The 21697-nt window shown below is 41.8% G+C and overlaps 1 protein-coding gene across 1 annotated transcript in view; it reads left to right on the forward strand.

Moving 5' to 3' along the window:
- DIS3L2 (DIS3 like 3'-5' exoribonuclease 2) overlaps positions 1 to 21697 on the forward strand; it is a 320107-nt gene that overhangs the window by 147977 nt on the left and 150433 nt on the right. The window contains exon 9 of the mRNA XM_066345627.1: positions 1735 to 1908. Within this exon, the coding sequence (XP_066201724.1) occupies positions 1735 to 1908 (174 nt within the window). The remainder of the gene's footprint in view (positions 1 to 1734; positions 1909 to 21697) is intronic.

The raw sequence follows: 21697 nt of genomic DNA on the forward strand, positions 1-21697 counted from the left end.
CTTCCAGGTAGCTTTCTGTTGTTTTACATCTTGTATTTTTGCTGTCTTTGGCTTTTTGATGCGAGGTTTGAGCAGAAGACACTGGTCTGAGTCCACATTGTATGTGAGAAGCCACGGCTACCTGGAGCCTATGCTGGTGGGCAGGTATATGTGTCAATTGTGGGCTTGTCTCTCTCAGCTGGTATATGAGGAATGGGGCTGGCCCTGCTGCCACCACTGCCGTGTTCCAGTAGCAAGGTTGAAAAAGGGAACTTGTTAAACATCTGCATCTGAGGCAACCACACCCCCCCCACACCCTCCACCACTGTGCACCTGAGGACTCTGGCAGCCAGGTGTCTGCCCTTACACAGGAAACAGAATCATCTTCAAAGCAATGGAATGACCCCAGAGACAGCCCTGATAGTAGATCTAAACTCCTTGCAGGAAGAGCAGAGGGCAGATTCCTGGATCACCCTGGTAGACCTGCTAAACAAAGGAGGTGGCCATCTTTGGTCTCCCGACACCATCTACAAAGGCAGCTGATTCATGTGGTGCATTTCCTATTGGCTGTCTGTATTCAGCATATGACTTTGGATTTGTGCTCTGTCTGTGGTGTGCCAATATTAATGAAAATGGGAGCTACCAGTTTTTGTTGTTGGTTTTTTTTTTTGTATTTTTCTAAAGTTGGAAACGGGGAGGCAGACAGACTCCCGCATGCACCCGACCAGGATCCACCCGGCATGCCCACCAGGGGGCGGTGCTCTGCCCATCTGGGCCGTTGCTCTGTTACAACCAGAGCCATTCTGGCACCTGAGGCAGAGGCCATGGAGCCATCCTCAGCGCCCGGGCCAAATTTTGCTCCAATGGAGCCTTGGCTGCGGGAGGGAAAGAGAGAGACAGAGAGGAAGGAGAGGGGGAGGGGTGGAGAAGCAGATGGGCGCTTCTCCTGTGTGCCCTGGCCGGGAATCGAACCCGGGACTCCTGTACACCAGGCCGACGCTCTACCACTGAGCCAACCGGCCAGGGCTGGGAGCTACCAGTTTTGACATATGTATAGATGACCCACAGATAAAGAGTGAGATATGCCCATGAGAAAGTGGAACCCTACTCATAATGTCAGAACTATCCCAATAAATGCCATCTTACTTTTAACGGACCAGTACCCTAATCTATGAATAGTATTTTGCCACATGACTGGATTACAGATAATTTTCATCTCAGTTCATTTCTATGTTTTCTAACTTCTCTACAGTGAACATAAATTACTTTTGTGTTCAGATAAAATATTTTAAAATGTTATGGTAAAAGAAATATGAACATTGAACTTAATCTAGTGAGCATGACTTAAAGTATAGGCACTGTGAAGTGAATGATTTCACAGCAAACTGAGTGGGTCAGAATTGTCTCTAAAGGTGTTTGCAAGAGAAAGAATTGACAAAAGCTTTTTAACAATAGCAGTTTGACTGCTCCACGGAAAACAATTTCAGAACTCCTAAGGAAAGCTGTCTGGCCCCACTCCTCAGGTCAGAATTCCCAAGGAAAGGTTAACTGACACCGTAGTCATGGGCCTAACGGGACAAGAGTGGCATTGTCTCTCTGACACCGGAGCTCTCTCTCCGTTCCGGGAATGATGTGCTGCCGGGGAAGGGCAGGAGGTTTGAAGACCTTCCCACTGCCCTTCATTGTGGACAGGAAATGGACACCTGTCTTCCATTTACTCACACGCTCACTTTTCTCTCTCTGTCCTGTCCACAGGCAGCTGGCTAAGAGTCTTGGGCAGGCTGGTGAGATCGAGCCTGAAACAGAAGGAATACTCACAGAGTATGGCGTGGATTTCTCTGATTTCTCTTCAGACGTCCTAGAATGTCTCCCTCAGGGCTCGCCCTGGACAATACCACCAGAGGAGTTCAGCAAGAGAAGAGATTTAAGGTAAGTATTCGAAACTCTCTCAGAGCAACACGTTTTTACCTTTCTGCCTTCTAACTTCACTTTCCTAGGACCTGGGCTCACATCTTTCCATCAACCTTCAAGTTCAGTTCAGTTGTGAATTAACTGCTTTGTACAAGAGGTTGTCAAGTTATGGTCCACCAGCTCAATCCAGCCCGCTGCCTGTTTATGTACGGCTCATGAGCTAAGAATGGTTTTATAGCTTTAACTCATTGGAAAAAATCAATACAAGAATTATCTTTCATGAAAATGACATGAAATTCAAATTTCAGCATCTGTAAAGTTGCACTGGAATACAGCCATGCTTATTCAGTTATATATTGTCTGCGGGTGTAGTTTTACATTAGAACAGCAGAGTTGAATTGTTGCGACAAAGACCTGTGGCCTGCAAAGCCGAAGAGACTTGCTTTCTGGCTCTTCCTGGGAAAGTGTGCCAACCCCCACTCCAGACCATCCTGGTTTCAGAAGGTGCAGTGCCACCTGCCCTTCTCATTGCTCGACCCTGGAAGTCTGGTCGAGTAAAGAGTGTTATCTGGTGAGCAGTGCCTTCCTCTCAGTGGGCCTCTTCAGGCACAGGGCAAAGGATTCAAGACTCTGTGCTTGGAGCTTCATTTTAAAGCTTTACTTTTAGGTCTGGAATTTGTTGGAAAGTACTTTTGTGGTATTTTTATAACAACATCTTCTTTGAAGATGTTTCTTCATTGTGGGATGTTAGTTCTTTTCTGATATTTCTCTTTAGAATTTGGTTTCAGTCCTGGCATTCATTTTGGATGCCACATGGAGATATTTAGAACCAAGAAACTTTTCATACAACCCAGTGAGGCTGGGGAGGGTTTTTGCTAAGGTCATCCCGTGTCAGAGTCTTTTCCATCGCCCGTGCTCGCGTCACGCAGCTGAGCTGATGGTGCCTTCCGCTCCCGGCGCCTGGTCCTGAGCCTCCCCTGCTCTCCTCCTGCTGTGGTCTCTTTCAGGAACGTGCTGCCTTTTCCCCTCTTCTGGCCAACGGTAGGCAAGGAGAAGGAGAGGACAGTCCCCTTTCCCGCTTGTTGGAGGCCTGGGGGAACACACATTGCAGTTGGAGTCTGCTCCCTGAAGTTGCTGTCCTGGCTTTCAGCGGTATCCATCGTGCCTGGGACTCCTGCTGGTCTGCTCTCTCATCACAGGGGCTTTGGGAGCTTGGGCCCCGTAACCGAGCTTTCTCTGAACCTTCGTTTTCTTGGGTACAAATTGAGGGGATTTTTTTTCTGAGATCTTTTCCTAAACCTGGGAATCTATTAAACAGTGTAATCAGAAAAGGTCAGAACTAGTGCTTGCACATTATTGTTGGAAATGTGTTAGTGTAGCCACTCTGCAGTCGCTGTCAACATTTTAAACATAGTTACCCTTTCCAGTAATTCACTTCCAGTCATCCATCCTACTCGAGAAAGTATACACGGATCTATGTTCGTTACTGCTGTTCTGTAAAGGTGATGCCGTTAATGCCTATCAGTAGAGGATGATTACGTAACCTATGCTGTATCAGGAAGACAGCATTCCCTACAGCTGCAGAAAAGGAGCTAGATCCATGTGCACTGTCCTAAAGCGTGGCGGTTATATACTGCGAAGGAAAAGAAGAAAGTTCCAAAACAATATGAATATGAGCCCATTTTTATATAGCCAAATAATATAAAAAATATGTAAATGTTTATATACACATGTACACATATATGCACACATAAATGCACCCATGCATATTCAAAAATTCCTGGGAGAAAATCCAGACCTTTATCTGTAGTTATCGATAGTGATTAGTATGTGCGGACTCGGAGGAGTAGCAGGAAGTAAGGAGGCAATATTTTACTTTTCGCTTTATAAATTACTCTATTATTCAAATTATTTTAAAATGTTATAACTTTAATAATTATAAAGGGGACTAGCAGAAAAGAGAGGCGCTCAATCATTTCTAGTCTTACTTCTAGCCCACAGGTGAGCAGTAAGACTCTTCAGCAGCCAGCGGTCATGTGTTGCTCTCAGTCCTGTCTCCTGGCCCTGCCCTCGCCTTTCTCTTTGACCCGCATTGCCTTCTGGGAGGACCACAGAGTCGGAGGCTCTGCTCTGCAGAATGTCTCTGTTAAAATACATGGATGTGTCCTGGGAAGGCTTCAAAGATACAGAGGCTCATGGGATGCTCTCTGCTGTTAGCATAGTAACAGGGGGTTGTTGTGTTTTTTAATCACTTTAATCTCCAAACACTTTATCCCTACCTATTAGATCTAGGATTATGTTTCTAAAATTCAAATCTGATATATATATCAATATCTATATAAATAAAAATGTAAATGTTTGTTGGCCCTGGCCGGTTGGCTCAGTGGTAGAGCATCGGCCTGGCGTGCAGGAGTCCTGGGTTCAATTCCCGGGTGGGGCACACAGGAGAGGCTCCCATCTGCTTCTCTACCCTTCCCCCTCTCCTTCCTCTCTGTCTCTTTTTTCCCCTCCCGCAGCCGAGGCTCCACTGGAGCAAAATTTGCCCGGGCGCTGAGGATGGCTCTATGGCCTCTGTCTCAGGCGCTGGAGTGGCTCTGGTCGCGGCAGAGCGTTGCCCTGGATGGGCAGAGCATCGCCCCCTGGTGGGCATGCCAGGTGGATCCCGGTCAGGCACGCATGCGGGAGTCTATCTGACTGCCTCCCCATTTCTGGCTTTGGAAGAATAAAAAAAAATGTAAACGTTTGTTCAAAATCTTAAATCTTTGAAAGTTCTTCACCGATTGCTTTGAAATTTTGATACAATGTTGCATTCGAATATGCGCTCTTTTTTATATACCTACTATTATATAGATATAGATGTCACACCTGTGACAGGTAAAAATATGCTTTTTAAAAAAAACAGCGACATCTGTTGGACATAAAAGCAACACATGCTATACTAAATATTTTATGATTCCATTTCAATGTTTCTGATTTACGATCCATTGACGTGCAGCCAGACTTGAGGATGCACAGTTGCCAGCAGGGCGATCGAATTCTGCAGCTTCAGATCTGCTTCGTTCTCAACAGAATGAACATGACAGGCTGAGAGTGGCTGAAAGATGTCAAGGAGAAACAGGAGATCAGTGTCAAACATGACTCCGTGCTCAGCAATCACACGATTACAATCGCCTTGCATTCCAGTATAACCCAGCTGATGATTATAGTTTGAGCCGGCATGTTCTCATCGGCACTATGACTGAAGTGTGCCCTTATTGCAAGGCTCTGAAATTTAATGGAGAAACGAAAGGAATGTGTTGCGCCGCTGGAAAAATTAAACTGCCTCGGAGAACCAACAGAGCCATTAAAAACTTTGCTTGCCGGATATACCGCCGAATCAAAGCATTTCCTATCTAACATCAGGAAATAGAACTCATGCTTCCAAATGACGTTGTTTGGCGCAGAAATCGTAACAGCTCAATTCATGCCAACTTTCAAAGTAGAAGGACAAATTTATCATAAAGCCAGCTCCCTGCTTCCATTCCAAGATGGTCAACATAAATTCCTACAAATGTATTTCATTGGTGATGGCAATGATGAATTGAATGCACGCTGCGGAATTTCTACCGGCATAAAAAGGTCCATCATTTCCCAACTGTAAGAGTTTCTTCACGAAAAAAACCCCAACAATTTAGTGTGTTTGTTCAAAACAGCAATTGATATGATGCCATCTGATACACACAAGAGTGTTATTCATGCTGACAAAATGGCTGCTGGAGAACATGTGCGAAGACTCAATGCTCCAACTACAGAGGAAGTGGCAGTTGTTATAGTTGGAGATCAATTCCAACCTAGAGATATTGTTCTTCATTGGAGAAACAATCAATTGACAAATGTTGCAGAAACTTATTGATGCTACGATGCTCTGCAATATCCAATCATTTTTTGGGGTGGTGCCGATGGATATCACTTCAACATTAAGATGATAAATCCAGTCAGTGATGAAGAAACAAATATGAAATGCAGCACAATGAACTATTATTCATACCAATTAATGATTCGAGAGAATGAAGACAATCTCATTTTGAAATGCCATCAATTGTTTCACCAATACATCGTAGATATGTATGCAAAAATCAAAACAAAACATATGATATTCATCCATTTGAATCAGACCAAGCTTCGCTCTGAAGAATACATTCATTTGCAAGATGCAGTTGTAAATGATAGTAATACAACTAACGTTGGAAGACTAACTATTTTGCCATCTTCATATACAGGCAGTCCACGACATATGCGTGAGTATTCTCAAGATGCAATTGCGTATGTTTGTCACTACGTGCATCCAGACCGATTCATTACATTCACATGCAATCCAGCTTGGGACGATATACAATAGCTCTTACTTCCTGGCCAATCGCTGGTGGATAGACATGACATCACAGCACGTGTTTTTAGACATAAGCTGAAATTGTGATGGATTTCATGGTAAAACATGAAGTGTTTGGGTCTGTGCGCTGTGAAAAATTAATGAGCAATGTCATAGAAGCAACAATCTTGTCAGGACCTTTCAAAGGTGAAGATGTCCTCATTCCTCGCATTCCTATGATTCCAACGGATATGCCATTTCAATTTAAGAGATTGCAATTCCCAATTCGATTGTTTGCAATCACCATCAACAAAGCTCAGGGCCAGTCTTTAGAATTGTGCGCTTTAGATCTATACACGATTGCTTCTCACATGGACAATTATATGTTGCATGTTCTAGACTTGGCAACCCAGACAATCTCTATATCTGCACAGACAATAGAACAACAAAAAATATTGTATACCCACAAGCATTTTGAAATTAAACATATTAAAAACGTGTGCTTTCTCTTTTCTTTCTTTTCCATTTAACCAGACTGAGCCACAGCAACACATGGCTGGGTACAGCTAGTATGTGAGTGTGTGTGTGTGTGTGTGTGTGTGTGTGTGTGTGTGTGTGTGTATTTTTTACTCCTTTGGCCTAAAATCTTTCAGCTGCTTCCTGATGCCCTAAAGTGGAAATCTCTAAACTTTGCTGAGCATGAATTCCCAATAATATGTCTCTTTATTTTAAAATTACAAGCATACTTACTACTTTACTAATTTATTATGTTCATTGTAAATTGACATAGGAGTAGAATAATGGGAATAAAATAAATTTTAAAATATTTTCATTTTACTTAAAAAAGGTATAGAAAACTTCATATTAATAATTTTACTTTTGATAAAAGTAATGTGATTAAATATTTTTTATTTTTTAAATGTTGCTTTAATAGCATATGGAAATGCAAAGGTCTGATTACAAGTTCTGTAAATTGATACTTAGTTTTGCTTTTGGTGGCTATCATAACTTAAAAGGCTCCCTGCACTTGCTAAATCATAGCGCTCATTTTTCATTCTATTCACTCATTCTATTCAGATTCATTTTGCAATCCAGCTAATAAGTTTCTATCTTTCATGTTAGTTCTTGTGGACTAATTGAAAGGTGCTGCATTTTTGGATTAAAAAAAAAGTTCATAATTTTTGGTTATTCTTCAGTTGGCATCTTTAAAACTAGTTAGAAAATTCTGTTAGGGTGTTTAAGTATATAGATATGAGTAATTCTCTAGTTTATGTACTTAGATCACTTTAGGCGCTATTTTTAAATTTTTATCTTCAATACTTGAGTTTCTTGTTTTGTTTTGTTTTTTCAAAAAAACAGTAACTTTGCCTGACCAGGCGGTGGCGCAGTGGATAGAGCGTCGGACTGGGATGTGGAAGACACAGGTTCGAGACTCTGAGGTCGCCAGCTTGAGCGTGGGCTCATCTGGTTTGAGCAAAGCTCACCAGCTTGGACCCAAGGTTGCTGGCTTGAGCAAGGGGTCACCCAGTCTGCTGTAGCCCCACGGTCAAGGCACATATGAGAAAGCAATCAATGAACAACTAAGGTGATGATGAATGAAACCAATCAATGAAAAACTGATGATTGATGCTTCTAATCTCTCTCCATTCCTGTTTGTCCCTATCTATCCCTCTCTCTGACTCTCTCTCTGTCTCTGTAAAAAAACCAAAACAAAACAGTAACTTTTTTTCTCATTGTTTAAATATCACCTTTACGTTGAAGGGACAGATTGTGTTTAATTTTGTCTAAGTATCTGCTTGGTAGCATGATTGACAGTCGTTGTTTTGAAATCATAATGTGACTGTTTATGAATTCATGTTAGGAGATCTGTCAACTCTGCTGTTTCTCTCATGTTGGTAGTATTTGTGTTATTATTATCTTAGTGTGTCTTTAATCTGTGCATCTTTACAGTAATCTTTTTTAGCCACTTGCCTATTTTGTAAGGATTAGTTTAGCTAAAACTAGGTAATTTCTGTAAGTATTCACTTATGACTGAAAGCATGGGAACTAACGGGAGGGCCAGTGGCATCCCCGTGGTGTTCTGGGATGCTGACGCTTTCATCCGTACCCCTCACTGACCCCTGACCCACGCCCCTGGTGAGGTGCCACGGTTCATTCTTGTGGTTATGCAGCCATAGTTTTTATTTATTTATTTTTACCATAAAAAACATAAAGAGAAGGCCATAGTATGCTGAAGTATTTCAATTTGATTACCTTTCCTTTCTCTTTGACTGCTCTTGTGATAGACTTACTCAGTGTTTCAGCTGAGCACCCCTGTGGGCAGTGGGGGGTGAGCGGTGGCCAGATGCAGATGGGGTGTTTGTTCTCATGGCACTCGCAGTCAGAGCAGGGGAGCAGAATCAGAGGTACCAAACAGGAGTCAGATGCGGACTCAGTGAAGGAGAGCAGTACTTGGTACAAGGGCTGATAATACTGATTTCTTCTACTCAGAGGGTCAGTGCCTTCGCAGAGGTTTGATGAATATTCGCTTTCCCAAGAATGTCAAAAGAACTAGGAATGGGTCCCAGCGCATGCTGAAAAACATGTGTGATAAATAAATTAATATATATTCCATACCCTTCTAAATAAAAGCCGCTGTGTCTTCCCTTTCCTCCCTTCTTCTCTCCTATATACATTTATGTACATATATTGTTATATATGTGTATATATTGTATATGCCAAGTAATAAGTTAGTCACTGGAGATACAAGACAGGTAAGGCCCAGCCCTTGTTCTTCAGGACTGTACTGTTTCTCAGGGAGACAGGTTTATACTCAGATAAATTACAGCAGAGTGTGTCAAGTGCTTTCATATCTGTCTGAGCAGACTGCCAAGGTCGTTGGTGCTGGAGCTGAGATCTGAGAAATGAACAGGCATAGAGAGAACCAGACGGACTAAAGTAGGCTTCCTTTTCGTGATAAGCTATGGCTGCAGCAAAGGTGACGTGTTTCCCAAGACTCCCAGAGCTTTCTGTAACAGGGCTCACAACTCCTATGGTTTTGATAGCTTCTTGACCCCCTCCGCTGGGCCACCCTGCCATGGAGCCTGCAGTGTTACCCTGGCTCTAGCTATGTAAGGACTTCAACATACCCGTTTAGGTTTGGTATTTGAACAATTATATTTGGAACAGAAAAGTTCCATCAATCTTTAAACCTCATAATCCAATTATGTCAGTAAAATTCCAGTTTTTTTAGTCCAATGGAATTGGGGTAATATTTTGCAAACTGAAGTTGGGAGAAATAGTGTTTATTTTGAAAAGAAAAATGGTTGGTTAGCAGTTTTTGAGAAGGAAGGCTGGTGTGAACTCCTAGGGGCGATCTGGCCCTTCTGATTGGGAGTACCATTCTTCCAGAGTCAGGTTCCATCTCTGGGGCATCCCCGCTCGCAGGGCCTGACCCGCAGGTCTCTTTAGCAGGGCATCTGAGGTTTAGACAGTAGGAGAAAGCAACACCAGTAATGCAAGCCTTCGGGAATCAGAAGGAGCACGGGGCAAGGAAACTGCTTACATGGGGTTGCACCAGATGCCCAAGAAACCCCCGAGTTATTTCTGAGGCTGGCTCCAGTTATTTCCAATTTCATTGATACTGTTTTGTTTCCTTTGTTGCTAAACTGGAATAGGAAACTAAAGCTTCAAAGCTGAATTAAAGTGGAAAATGAAAGCCTAAATATTGGAGGGGGAAAATACCACACTAAACTGAGTTTTCCATTTTTCCTATAGTTAGTAATATTGTGGAAGTTTGGGCCACGTCATTGAAGCGGAGGTGTTTTCTATAGTTTTTCACGGGAGAACTTGTGGATATCTATTTCTTTACTATTCCCTCAATAAAAAGGAAGCCCAGTGACCTCCACCGGACCATTACAAATGTGAAACTTGGCACTTAAAATTGCTTGCTCTAAATTTTCCAATTGCTTTCTTTCTTTCTTTCTTTCTTTTTTTTCCATTTAATGTCGTTCTGCCAACTAGTGATTTTATTATTATAAACAGGACATTGTATTCACTTTTAAGAAGAAATATGAAGCTAGAGGTAAAATTACAAACTGCAGCTTCTCAGCTGCCAAAATAGAAAACAATGAGCTAAAAATACTGAGCACAGAAAGGGTGTTGTGGTAACAAATACTGAAATATCTTCAAGATGGAACTGTTCCAAGTAGACAGAAATTTCCTCTCTCTCCAGGTAAAACCAACCTTGAAATAGCAAGTTGAAAGGAGAGACATATAATACTAACCTCTTTCAGGTCAACTCTTTTGTGGGAAAGCTTTCAGATAGAACTAACATCAAATGACTAATACTCTTGCTGTTTATCAGGAAGTCCAATGTGATTAAATTGCCATTTAGGAAAGGTTCCTCGGGGAAGGGAGTGTGGCAGCCCAGAAGGGCACTTGCTCTCCCAGGGACTAGCCGGGTAACCTTGGGCAAATCGGTTCAACATGGGACGACAGAGAGAGCCATTTCACCTTTTGTCAAATGGATTAGTTGACCAGGTTTGGATTTTCCAAAAGTTGTTGGTAGGTCGCAGTTTCTTTGGGATTTTCCTAGGTGTTATGGAGAAAAAGGAGTCCATAGCCATTTATTTTTAGAAAACAGTGGGTTAATAGATTTCTTAGAACTTTTCCTCATGGATCATCTCATGAACATGTTTTCAAGGTTCATCCATATGGTAGCACTAATTACTTCCTTCCTTTTTATGGCTGAATAGTATTTCATTGTACGGATATACCACATTTTATTTATCCATTTATTGATAGACATTTGGTTTGTTTCTGTTTTTTGACTGTTATGAATAATGCTTCTGTGAATATTTGTGAGCAGGTTTTTGTGTGGACATATGTTTTCAATTCTTTTGTATATATACTTGGGAGTGGAATTGAGGGGCCATGCATTCAGTCTAAGTTTAACTCTTTGAGTAACTGTCAAACTCTCTTTCAAAGTGGCTGTCCTATTTTTCATTTTCACCAGCAGTGTATGAAGGTTCCAATTGTCTCACCAGCTTTTGTTATCTGCATTTGTAATTAGAGCCATCCATGAGGCTGTGAAGTAGGATCTCGTGTGGTTTTGATTTGTGCTTCCTTATGACTGATGAATGATGCTGAACGTGTTTCCGTGTGCTTCTTGGCTATTGTTTTTTTTTGTCTTCTTTGGGGAAATCTCTGTTCAAATCCTTTGGTCATTTAAAAATAGGATTATCTTTATATTATTGAGTTGGGAGTAGTTTGTATATTCTAGATACCAGTTCTTTATCAGATATGTGATTTTCAAACATTTTCTTCCATTTGTAGGTTGTCTTTTCACTTTCTTGATGCTGTTCTTTGAAGCACAAAGGTTTCTAAATTTGATGAATTCTATTTTATCTGTTTTCTTTGGTTGCTTGTACTTTTGGTATCATACCTAACAAACTGTTGACTGATTCCAGATCACAGAGAGGTAAACCTGTTTTTTTCTAAGTGGTTTATAGTTTTAATTTTTTCATTTATGCTTATGATCCATTTTTAGTTAATCTTTATACATGGTATGATGTAGGGGGTCCAACTTTATTATTATTGTTGTAAAAATTTTTGATTTATTTATTTTAGAGAGACAGGAAGGGAGAGAGAGGAGGAAGGAGAGAGAGAGAGAGAGAGAGAGAGAGAGAGAGGAAGAGGGAGGGAGAGAGAGAGAGAGAGAAGAATATAAGTCTGTTCCTATATGTGCCCTGACTGGGGATAAAACTGGCAACCTCTGCGCTTCAGGATGAAGCTCCAACCAACTGAGCCACCCAGCCAGGGCAAACTGTATTATTTTGCATGTAGATACACAGTTGTCTCAGAACAAAAAAGACTGTTTTTTTAAAAAATGGTTCCTTTTATGTATGTGTGTGTGAGGGAAAGAGAGACAGACAGACAGTAAGGGAGAGAAATGAGAAGAATCAACTTGTAGTTGTGGCACTTGGATTGTTCACTGATTGCTTCTCATATGTGCTTTGACCAGGGGGCTCAAGCTGAGCCAGTCACCCCATGCTCAAGCCAGTGACCTTGGGGTCATGTCGATGATTCCACAATCAACATGGTGACCTTGGAGTTTCAAACCTGGGTCATCAGCATCCCAGATAAGCACCCAATCCACTGCATCACCACTAGTCAGGCCAAAAGGTGATTCTTTACCCATTGACTTGTCTTGGTACCCTTTAGAAAATTGACTATAAAATGTATGTGTATTACTGGACTCTCAGTTCTATTTCATTGATTCATATGTCTTTATGTCAGCACCACACTGTCTAGATTACTATAACTTTGTATTTTTTTGAAATTGGAAAGAGTGAGTCTTCCAACTTTGATTAACCTCCCTCCCAAAATTTTAGACTATTCTGAGTCACTTGCATCTTCTTATTAATTTGATTAGTTTGTCAATTTCTGCCAAAGGGGGGGGGGAAGAAAAGAAGGGAGCCAGGATTTTGATAGGGATTCTGTTGAATCTGTAGATCAATTTGGGGAGTATTGTCATTAAATCTTCCAACCCGTGCACATTAGATCTTTAACTTCTTTCAATGATGCTTCATAGTTTTAAGTATATAAGGCTTATGATTCTTTTGGAAAAATTTATTCCTAAGTATCTTTTTATTTTTGATGCTATTGCAAATGAAACATACAGAAATAAAATTAATGTTTGTATATAAATCTTGTATTGTGCAGCCTTGCAGAACTCAATTTTTTTAGCTCTAATAGTTTTATTATGGATGCCTTAGGATTTTTTATATTTAGAAGATTGTCGTCTACAAATAGAGATAGTGGTACTCCTTCTTTCCAATCTGAATGCCTGTTTTTTCCTTTTTTTACCCTATTGCTCTGGCTAGAACCTCTAGTACAGTGTTGAATGGGAGTAGCAGCAGTGGACTTCCTTGACTTGTTCTTGATCTTAGGGGGAAACCATTCAGTCTTAAAGCATTAATGATAACATGAGCTGTGGGGTTTTTTGTAGATGCCTTCTATTAAGGTGAAGGCAATTCATAATGTTTCTAGTTTTTCGAGAGTTGTTCTCATGAATGTTGCTGGATTTTGTGAAGGGGTTATCTGTGTCTGTGTGACTTTCATCCTTTATTAATATAATGTATTTTATTTATTGACTGTTATATGTTGAACCAATCCTGCATTTTTGGATTAAATCCCACTTGATCATAATGTATAATCCTTTCTATGTCTCTATATTTGGCTTGCTAGTATTCCATTGAGAATTTCGCATTTATATTTCTAAGGGATCATGGTCTGTAATTTTCTTTTGATAGCTTTGTGGCTTTTTTGAGGATAATACTGATCCCATAAAATGAGTTTTAGAAGAGTTTGTGAAGGGGTTTGTGAAGAATTGGTGTTAATTTTTTAAATGTTAGGTAGAATTTACTAATGCAGTCATCTGGCCTATGCTTGTCTTTGTGGGAAATTTTAAAAATTATTAATTCAATTTATTTATTTGTTATAGGTCTATTGAACTTTTCTGGTTCTTCTTAAATCAGTTTTAGTAGTTTGTGTCTTTCTATGAATTTGTCCTTTTTCTTGGTTGTTTAATTCATTGTTTTTTCTTTTTGTGGTTTCACTTACCCACAGTCAACTGTGGTCTGAAAATATTAAATGGAAAATTCCAGAAATAAGTTCATAAGTTTTAAATTGCACCCCATTCTGAGTAGTGTGATGAAATCTCACCCCACCCCACCTGGGGCTTGACTCGTCCTCTTGTCCAGTAGATCCATGCAGTGTATGCTACCTGCCCATTAGTGCCTTCATGGCCATCTCACTTCTCACATCAACTGCTGTGGTATCACAATGCTTATGTTCAAGGAACCCTTATTTTATTTAATGGAGCAATGATTCCAGTGTGCCAAATATGCCATTTGGATATGCCAAAGAGAAACCCTAACATGCTTTCTTTAAGTGAAAATGAAAGTTCTCAACTTAGTAAGGAAAGCAAAAAAATGTATGCTGAGGTAGCTAAGATCTGCAGTAAGAATGATTCTTCTATTTGAGAAATTGTAAAGAAGGAAAAAGAAATTTGTGTAGGCTTGCAGAGAGAGAGCATTCCATAGTCTCATAACTTTTATTATAGTATATTGTACTTATTCATCTCTTAAGATGCTCAACTTATAACTTAAACTTTATCATCAGTGTGTATGCATAGAGAAAACACAGTATGTACAGGGTTCAGTACTATCAACACTTTCAGGCATCTGCTGGGAGCCTTGGAATGTATCCCTTGTGGATAAGGGGCTAGCTACTACTATAATATGAGTCATCTCTCTTTTTTCTTGTTAGTCTAACTAAAGGCTTGTCAACTTTGTTGATCTTTTTGCATAACCAGCTTTTGCATTTATTTTCTCTCCTGTTTTTCTGTTCTCTCTCTATTTATTTTCACTTTATTATAATTTCCTTTCTTCTGCTTGCTTGAGTTTAGTTTGCTCTTCTTTCATGAGTTTCCTATGTGAGAAGTTTATGTTATAGAGTTCAGATCTTTCTATTTTTTTCTATATAGGTATTTACAACTATAATTCTACCTTCAAGTACCACTTTAGTTGCATCCTACGGGTTTTGGTAGGTTGTGTTTTTTATCTCATTTACCTAAAAATATCATATAATTTCCCTGTGATTTCTTCTTTGACTCATTGAATATTTAGAAGTATGTTATTTGCCATATATTTGTGAATTTTTAAAGTTTCCTTTTCTTATTAATTTCTACTTTTACTCCACTTTGATTGGAGAACATGCTTTATATGGTTTTAGTCTTTTGAGGTTTATGGAAACTTGTTTCATGGCCTAGAGAATGAACCATGTGTACTTGAAAAGAATATATGTTCTGCTGTTGTTAGATGGGATGTTCTATAGATATCTGTTAGATCGAGTTGGCTGATGGTATTTTTTTTTTCTTTTTTTTTTTTTTTGGTATTTCTCTGAAGCTGGAAACGGGGAGAGACAGTCAGACAGACTCCCGCATGCGCCCGACCGGGATCCACCCGGCACGCCCACCAGGGGGCGACGCTCTGCCCACCAGGGGGTGATGCTCTGCCTCTCCGGGGTGTCACTCTGTCGTGACCAGAGCCACTCTAGCGCCTGGGGCAGAGGCCAAGGAGCCATCCCCAGTGCCCGGGCCATCTTTGCTCCAGTGGAGCCTCGGCTGCGGGAGGGGCAGAGAGAGACAGAGAGGAAGGAGAGGGGGAGGGGTAGAGAAGCAGATGGGCGCTTCTCCTGTGTGCCCTGGCCGGGAATCGAACCCGGGACTTCCGCACGCCAGGCCGACGCTCTACCACTGAGCCAACCGGCCAGGGCCGGCTGATGGTATTTTTCAAATCTTCAGATTCCTTGTTGGTCTTCTAATTGTGTGTGTGTTGAAAGTTGCATGTTAAAGTTTTCAACTATTATGTTTTAATTGTCTGTTTCTCCTTTCTAGTTCAGCCAGTTTTGCCTTATTTGGTGGTTCTGTTTTTAGGTGCATATAGATATGTTTTTAATTGTTATGTCTTCTAGATGGGTTGACCCTATTATCATTATAAATTGTCCTTCTTTGGCTTTAGTAACCCTTTTTATCTTGAAATCTATTTTCTGTTTAGCTAGTATAGCCCTCTTTATTACTATTTGCATGTTATATCTGTATCTATTGCATCTTAAACAATATAATATGGAAACTCTGACAATCAGATCATCTCCTCAAGGTTTGTTGTTGTCACTGTTGGTTTTTGATACTGTTTGTGACTTTCTTAAACTAATTCAGTAGAGTCTTTATTCTTTGTTTTGTGAAGTTTCTACTTTACTAGCTTAGTGGTCAGCTAATGAATGGACAGAGATTCTCTCAAATGCTTAGAACCGATAGTCTCCGAGGCTTTGCTGAGGGCCTCTGGGCCTCTGGGCATGTGTTGGGGCACACCATGCACTTTCCAACTCTGTCTTAGTCTTCACTGTCGGCTTGGTCAGAGATTCAAGGTCAGCCAGAAGTGAAAGCTTGAGGCCTCATCTGGACTTTCTTGGGCATGTGTACAGACAGCCCTGTAGATGTGGGTGTCTGTCTTCATCCCCAGGAATATATCAGACCTTTTCAAAGCTATCCATGACACTTAGTCTCCATTTTTGACAAACACCCCTAGGGGTATAAGGTTGTTTGCACTGAGCAAGGTGTGAGTCAGGTCAAATTAATGTGAATGGAGGTTTTCAGGGAACCGCCAGACGGATCAAGTAATGCCAGTTCCTTTGTAATGCTGTTTTTGGTGAGCTTCTAAATCCATTCTGCCCCCTGCCATGGTGGCTACATTGCTGGTTTTCACCATGCTGGAAGACTGTTTGTTTTTAGGGGTAATGCAGAGCTAGGGAGAGAGACATGGGAATAAGGCAATAAAAACCTTAGAAAGCTCACTGTTCTTACTGAGATTAAGCCATTTCTCTTGAATCAGTGTACATCAGATTGTTATAAGCCTTTGGTTCATTTCTAAAGTTACGAGAAGGTTGATTTGACAGTTCTGCCAGTGTTACCAATGCTTATGTGGAGCAGAGGCTTGTCAGAGGTCCATGTTCTCTCTGCTGGTCGTGCGATGAAACTCTAGTCGCTTCATTTTCTAATGCTTGGGTTGCAGATAAAATAAGACAACTTCCGGCAGAAAGTTCTGGGAAAGAAGCCTCTCATTGAAGATAATAAAGAGAGAGAAAGAAAGATATAATTTGAGAAGTAATTAATTGTATGGACAAATTATTCTTAGGATTAGGAAATGTTGGATAGCTTGCCTCTCATATCAATGCAAGTGAAAAAATGAAATGATAAACTATTGATAATAGAAAAAGAGGGAAATAAACTTCTTAGTTCCTATACAGTATCCTGTTCTGCATTCAACCCTTCATCTTTCCCCAGACCATTTTACTCTATCCGGGGTCTGCATCTTGCCCACACCTTGCTCTGTACTCCATTCGTTTTCCTGGGCGCATCTTCACGTAAGATGCTTTTGCTGTCTCACTCTGGAAGAGCTAGTCATGCTCTAGTCTCCTCTCCCTTGACTGTTCATGCCTATACTACAGTACTTGCCATCTGTACTCTAATTTACTTGAATGTGCTTCTGTCTTCCTGAGGGATAGCAAAGTCCTCAAAAGCAAGAGCTAGGTCTTACTTGTCTTTCTACTTCTAGAAACTAGCTCTACACTTGGTATGTAATAAATTTTTTTTTTTTTTTTTTTTTTTTTCATTTTTCTGAAGCTGGAAACAGGGAGAGACAGTCAGACAGACTCCCGCATTCGCCCGACCGGGATCCACCCGGCACGCCCACCATGGGGCGACACTCTGCTCACCAGGGGGTGATGTTCTGCCCATCCTGGGCGTCGCATGTTGCGACCAGAGCCACTCTAGCGCCTGGGGCAGAGGCCACAGGGCCATCCCCAGCGCCCGGGCCATCTTTGCTCCAATGGAGCCTTGGCTGCGGGAGGGGAAGAGAGAGACAGAGAGGAAGGCGCGGCGGAGGGGTGGAGAAGCAAATGGGCGCTTCTCCTGTGTGCCCTGGCCGGGAATCGAACCCGGGTCCTCCGCACGCTAGGCCGACGCTCTACCGCTGAGCCAACCGGCCAGGGCCAGTATGTAATAAATTTTATGGAGCAGTTCCCTCCATAAGTACAGCATATGTCTTAAGACCCTCAGTGGATGCCTGAAACTATGGATAGTATCAAATTCCATATATACTGTTTTTCTCTATTCATACATATATACATACCTATGATAGAGTTTAATTTATAAATTAGGAACAGTAAAAGATTAACAATACTAACTGATGATAGAAGTATCATAGCAATACACTCTAATAAAAGTTATGTGGAGGTTGTTTCTCTCTGATTACCAAGATGGCTGCTAAGTGCCTAATGTGTAATGTATATAGTGTGTGTATACTGGATTATACAAAGGGGAGGGGTGATTCATGTCCGGGGGGTGGGGAGAGATCAGGATGGCACGAGATTTCATCACACTACTCAGAGCAGCATAAAATTTCAAACTTATGAATTGTTTATTTCTGGGATTTTTTATTTAATAGATCTGGGCCACAGGTTGACCACAGATGACCGGAACCATAGAAAGTGAAACTGTGGACAAGAGAGAACTATGTACTATATGTAATAATTGTATATAGGATAAAAGAAGGGAGAAAATGGAAAAAGACAAAGAAGGTTATGTGTAGAAGTTTGCAGAATATGTATTAGTTTATTCAGTATAACATGTTTTTAAGCAAGTGCTGGTATTCATCCCTGTTTCTTTTGGATATTCCTAGGAATATGATACTGATAAAATATAGTCCAATGCCTTCGGTGGTAGCTGTGTAGTGTGGAAATGAGGTAGGAAAACATCTTCAAGAATAAAATATTAAAATTACTCTGACAAAATGAGGTACAGCTTCTGTTTCTGGCAAAGCCGAGTGTACTTATTCCTCCCGGGCCTTCCCTCTCACACCCAGAAACGTGGGTGTTACACAGCCAGCAAGCGTAATAAGAGTCTGAAAGGTGGAGAAGGGAGGCAGGACTGCCTACGCTCTCAGGGCTTGAGGAGCAACATGCCAGTGGTTCCCCCGAGTTTCCGTGTTGCTGCCCATAAATCCCAGCAGGGTACTGGTAGAAGTTGCCCATCTGGGATGGGCAAAAGGCGCAGGCAAAATAATCTCCAAGAGAAACCTTCCTTCTCTACCCAGAGGACCAGGGGAAAGGTGGTCTAACAACAGAAAGACGTTTTGGCAGTACTCGTCATACCAGCCAAACACCAGTGGAAAAGACACACACACCGCCTGACCTGTGGTGGCCCAATGGGTAAAGTGTCAACCTGGAATGCTGAGGCCGTGGGTTTGAAACCCTGAGCTTGCCCGGTCAAGGCACATACAACAAGCAACCAATGAACAACTAAAGTGAAGCAACTATGAGTTGATACTTTTTGCTACCCACTGCTCTGTAAAAAATAAATAAAAATACAGATACATACACACACATACACACACACACACACACTTTGGTTCAGTGGAGCCAACCAAGGTGTTAGTATTCTATACACCCACCCTATCCTGTGAAATCAAGCAGCAATGCTCCAGTCCCCCCTACCTGGTGGTGTCTGTGGAGCCACTCAGTGACCTATCTTCCATCCTGTCTGCCACTTGCAGGTGACATTCCACTTCCCCCTTTGGGAGGTGGGAGGTGGGAGGTGTCAGCAGGCTGAGCAAGGGCTAATCTTCCTCTCCCTGCACAGCAGAAGCAAATTAAGTCCCCAGTGGATTATCAGTACATACCTATTCGAATGACTATAAACTAAAAGGAAAAAGTAGAGTTGGTGAGAAATTCCACGCAATACCAAGTGCTGGTGAGGATACAGAGAAAGTGGGTCATTCACACGCTGTTGGAGATGTAAAACGGCACAGCCACTCTGGAAACGCTTTGGCTGTTTCCTAAAATACCAAACACAGCCACTGTACAGCTGGTGACCGCCTTCCAGGGCGCTCACCCCAGAGAAACGGACACTTACAGTGCACACAAAACTGCACACCAATTTTCCTAGCTGGTTTATTTATAACAGCTCCAAGCTGGAAACAGCCCACATGTCCTTCCACAGGTGAACGGTTAAACAAGCAGTGGTCTGTCCATGCCATGAGTGATAGCAGTCAAAAGGAATGAACTGTGTATGCATCCAACAACTTGCCTGAATCTTCAGGATATTATGCTGAGTGATAAAAGGACAATCTAACTGGTTACATCTGTGTGATTTTATTTATATAACAGCTGTAGTTGCCAGGGACTCCGGGAGGCAGGGCAGGCAGGCATTGGAGATGATTGTTATTAAAAGACGACTAGCAGGATCCTTGAGATGATGGAACATACAGCATCCTGATTGAGGCAACGCTCAGTCTGCACATGTGATAAAATGGTGCAGAACTTAGCACGAGGAAGAGTGGGAATGAAGTGAGACCGGTGCACTGTATCAATGGCAATATCCTGGTATTGTTATTGTAACAGGTATCATTTTGTTAGATTTCACCATTCAGATTGGGTAAACGGTAGATAGTGTCTCTCTATTATTCTTTGCCACTGCTTGTTCATGGACAATTATCTCAAAAGGTTCAGAGAATTTTGTAAAAGGGACCAGGCAAACACAGATGAGAAAGTAGTGATTAGTTTTGTACGAGAGAGCTTTAAAGCCGGGTAATGTTTGAACTTGCCTTTGAAGGACAGATAGGAATTCCATAGACTTTTTGCCTTATTGTTATTAAAAAAGAAGAAAAAGCAACTGATACTGTTACTGATATCCTCTGAAAGGACTGTCAGTAAGGGAATACGCCCTTGAACTGTGTCGATAACCTTAGGCCAGCGGTTCTTAACCTGTGAGTCGCGACCCCAGCGGGGGTCGAAAGATCAAAACACAGGGGTCGCCTAAAGCCATCGGAAATACATATTTTATTTAAAGATGTATTGTGTAATAAATATGTATTTTCCGATGGCTTTAGGCGACCCCCCGGGGTTGCGACCCACAGGTTGAGAACCGCTGCCTTAGGCCAAGGTGAAATCCAGGAAAATCTGAGATTGTGAATTAGAGGGCAAGAAGGAAATACTGGATGGGTGAAGATGAGTAAAATTTGGATATTAAGTGCCTGGAATACCAGAAGGAGATATCCAGGCAGCAGGAGGAAGAACAGGCCTGGCGCTCAGGAAAGAAGTCTGGGCTGCAGATAGCGTGGTTTAGGTGCGTACAAGTAGGAGTCGGAAGCACCGAAGTGAACACACACACCTGGTGAGCATGTGGTCTGGGGAGAGGGGACCATGATGGATCTGAAGAGCCTAAAGGGTGGAAGCTTCATAGGAAACGTGGAGCGGGCGTGCAGAAAGGAGGCTATTAGAAGAGGAAAAGAACAGGACAAAGCAAAACTGGCAACAAGTTCCGAGCAAGGGTGAGCTTCCCTGTGCTCTGCCGTGGCGAGGCCCGCGAGGACAGAGCCCCTGCGTTCAGCCCCAAGTCCTTTTCTTTGTCCTTTGGATGTTTCCGTGGAGTGATGGGAGCCAGAGCAGACTGGAGTCAGTGGAGGCGTGGAAGGGAAGTGGGAAAGCGAGGACACCAGGTATGAACATCTCTTTTAAGGAGCTTTCTGGTGCGGAGGAGGTGAGAGGGAACTTGACAGAAGCAGGGTCCTGAGGATGTTTCTGGGAACGAGGAGGACTTGAGCTTGCTGGCAGGCGTGGGGAGGGAGCCAGGGGAGGACTACACAGTTTTGGACTCCTCTTCGGAAACTGCCTTCAGAGCCTAAGGCACATTTTCAACAATGGCAAATCTTCATCTTTTGAGAGTGGCTTTGATTTTTGAAAACTGCCAAGACAATTTAGAGCCAAGAGTGGTAAATCAGGTGGTAATCAAGCTGGATAATACAACTTCAAAAAAAAAAGGTATAATTATAAAGTAGTAAAACTGATTTTCTTGTG

The sequence above is a fragment of the Saccopteryx leptura genome, chromosome 7 (assembly GCF_036850995.1).
Source record: "Saccopteryx leptura isolate mSacLep1 chromosome 7, mSacLep1_pri_phased_curated, whole genome shotgun sequence".
Classification (NCBI taxonomy): Eukaryota; Metazoa; Chordata; class Mammalia; order Chiroptera; family Emballonuridae; genus Saccopteryx; species Saccopteryx leptura.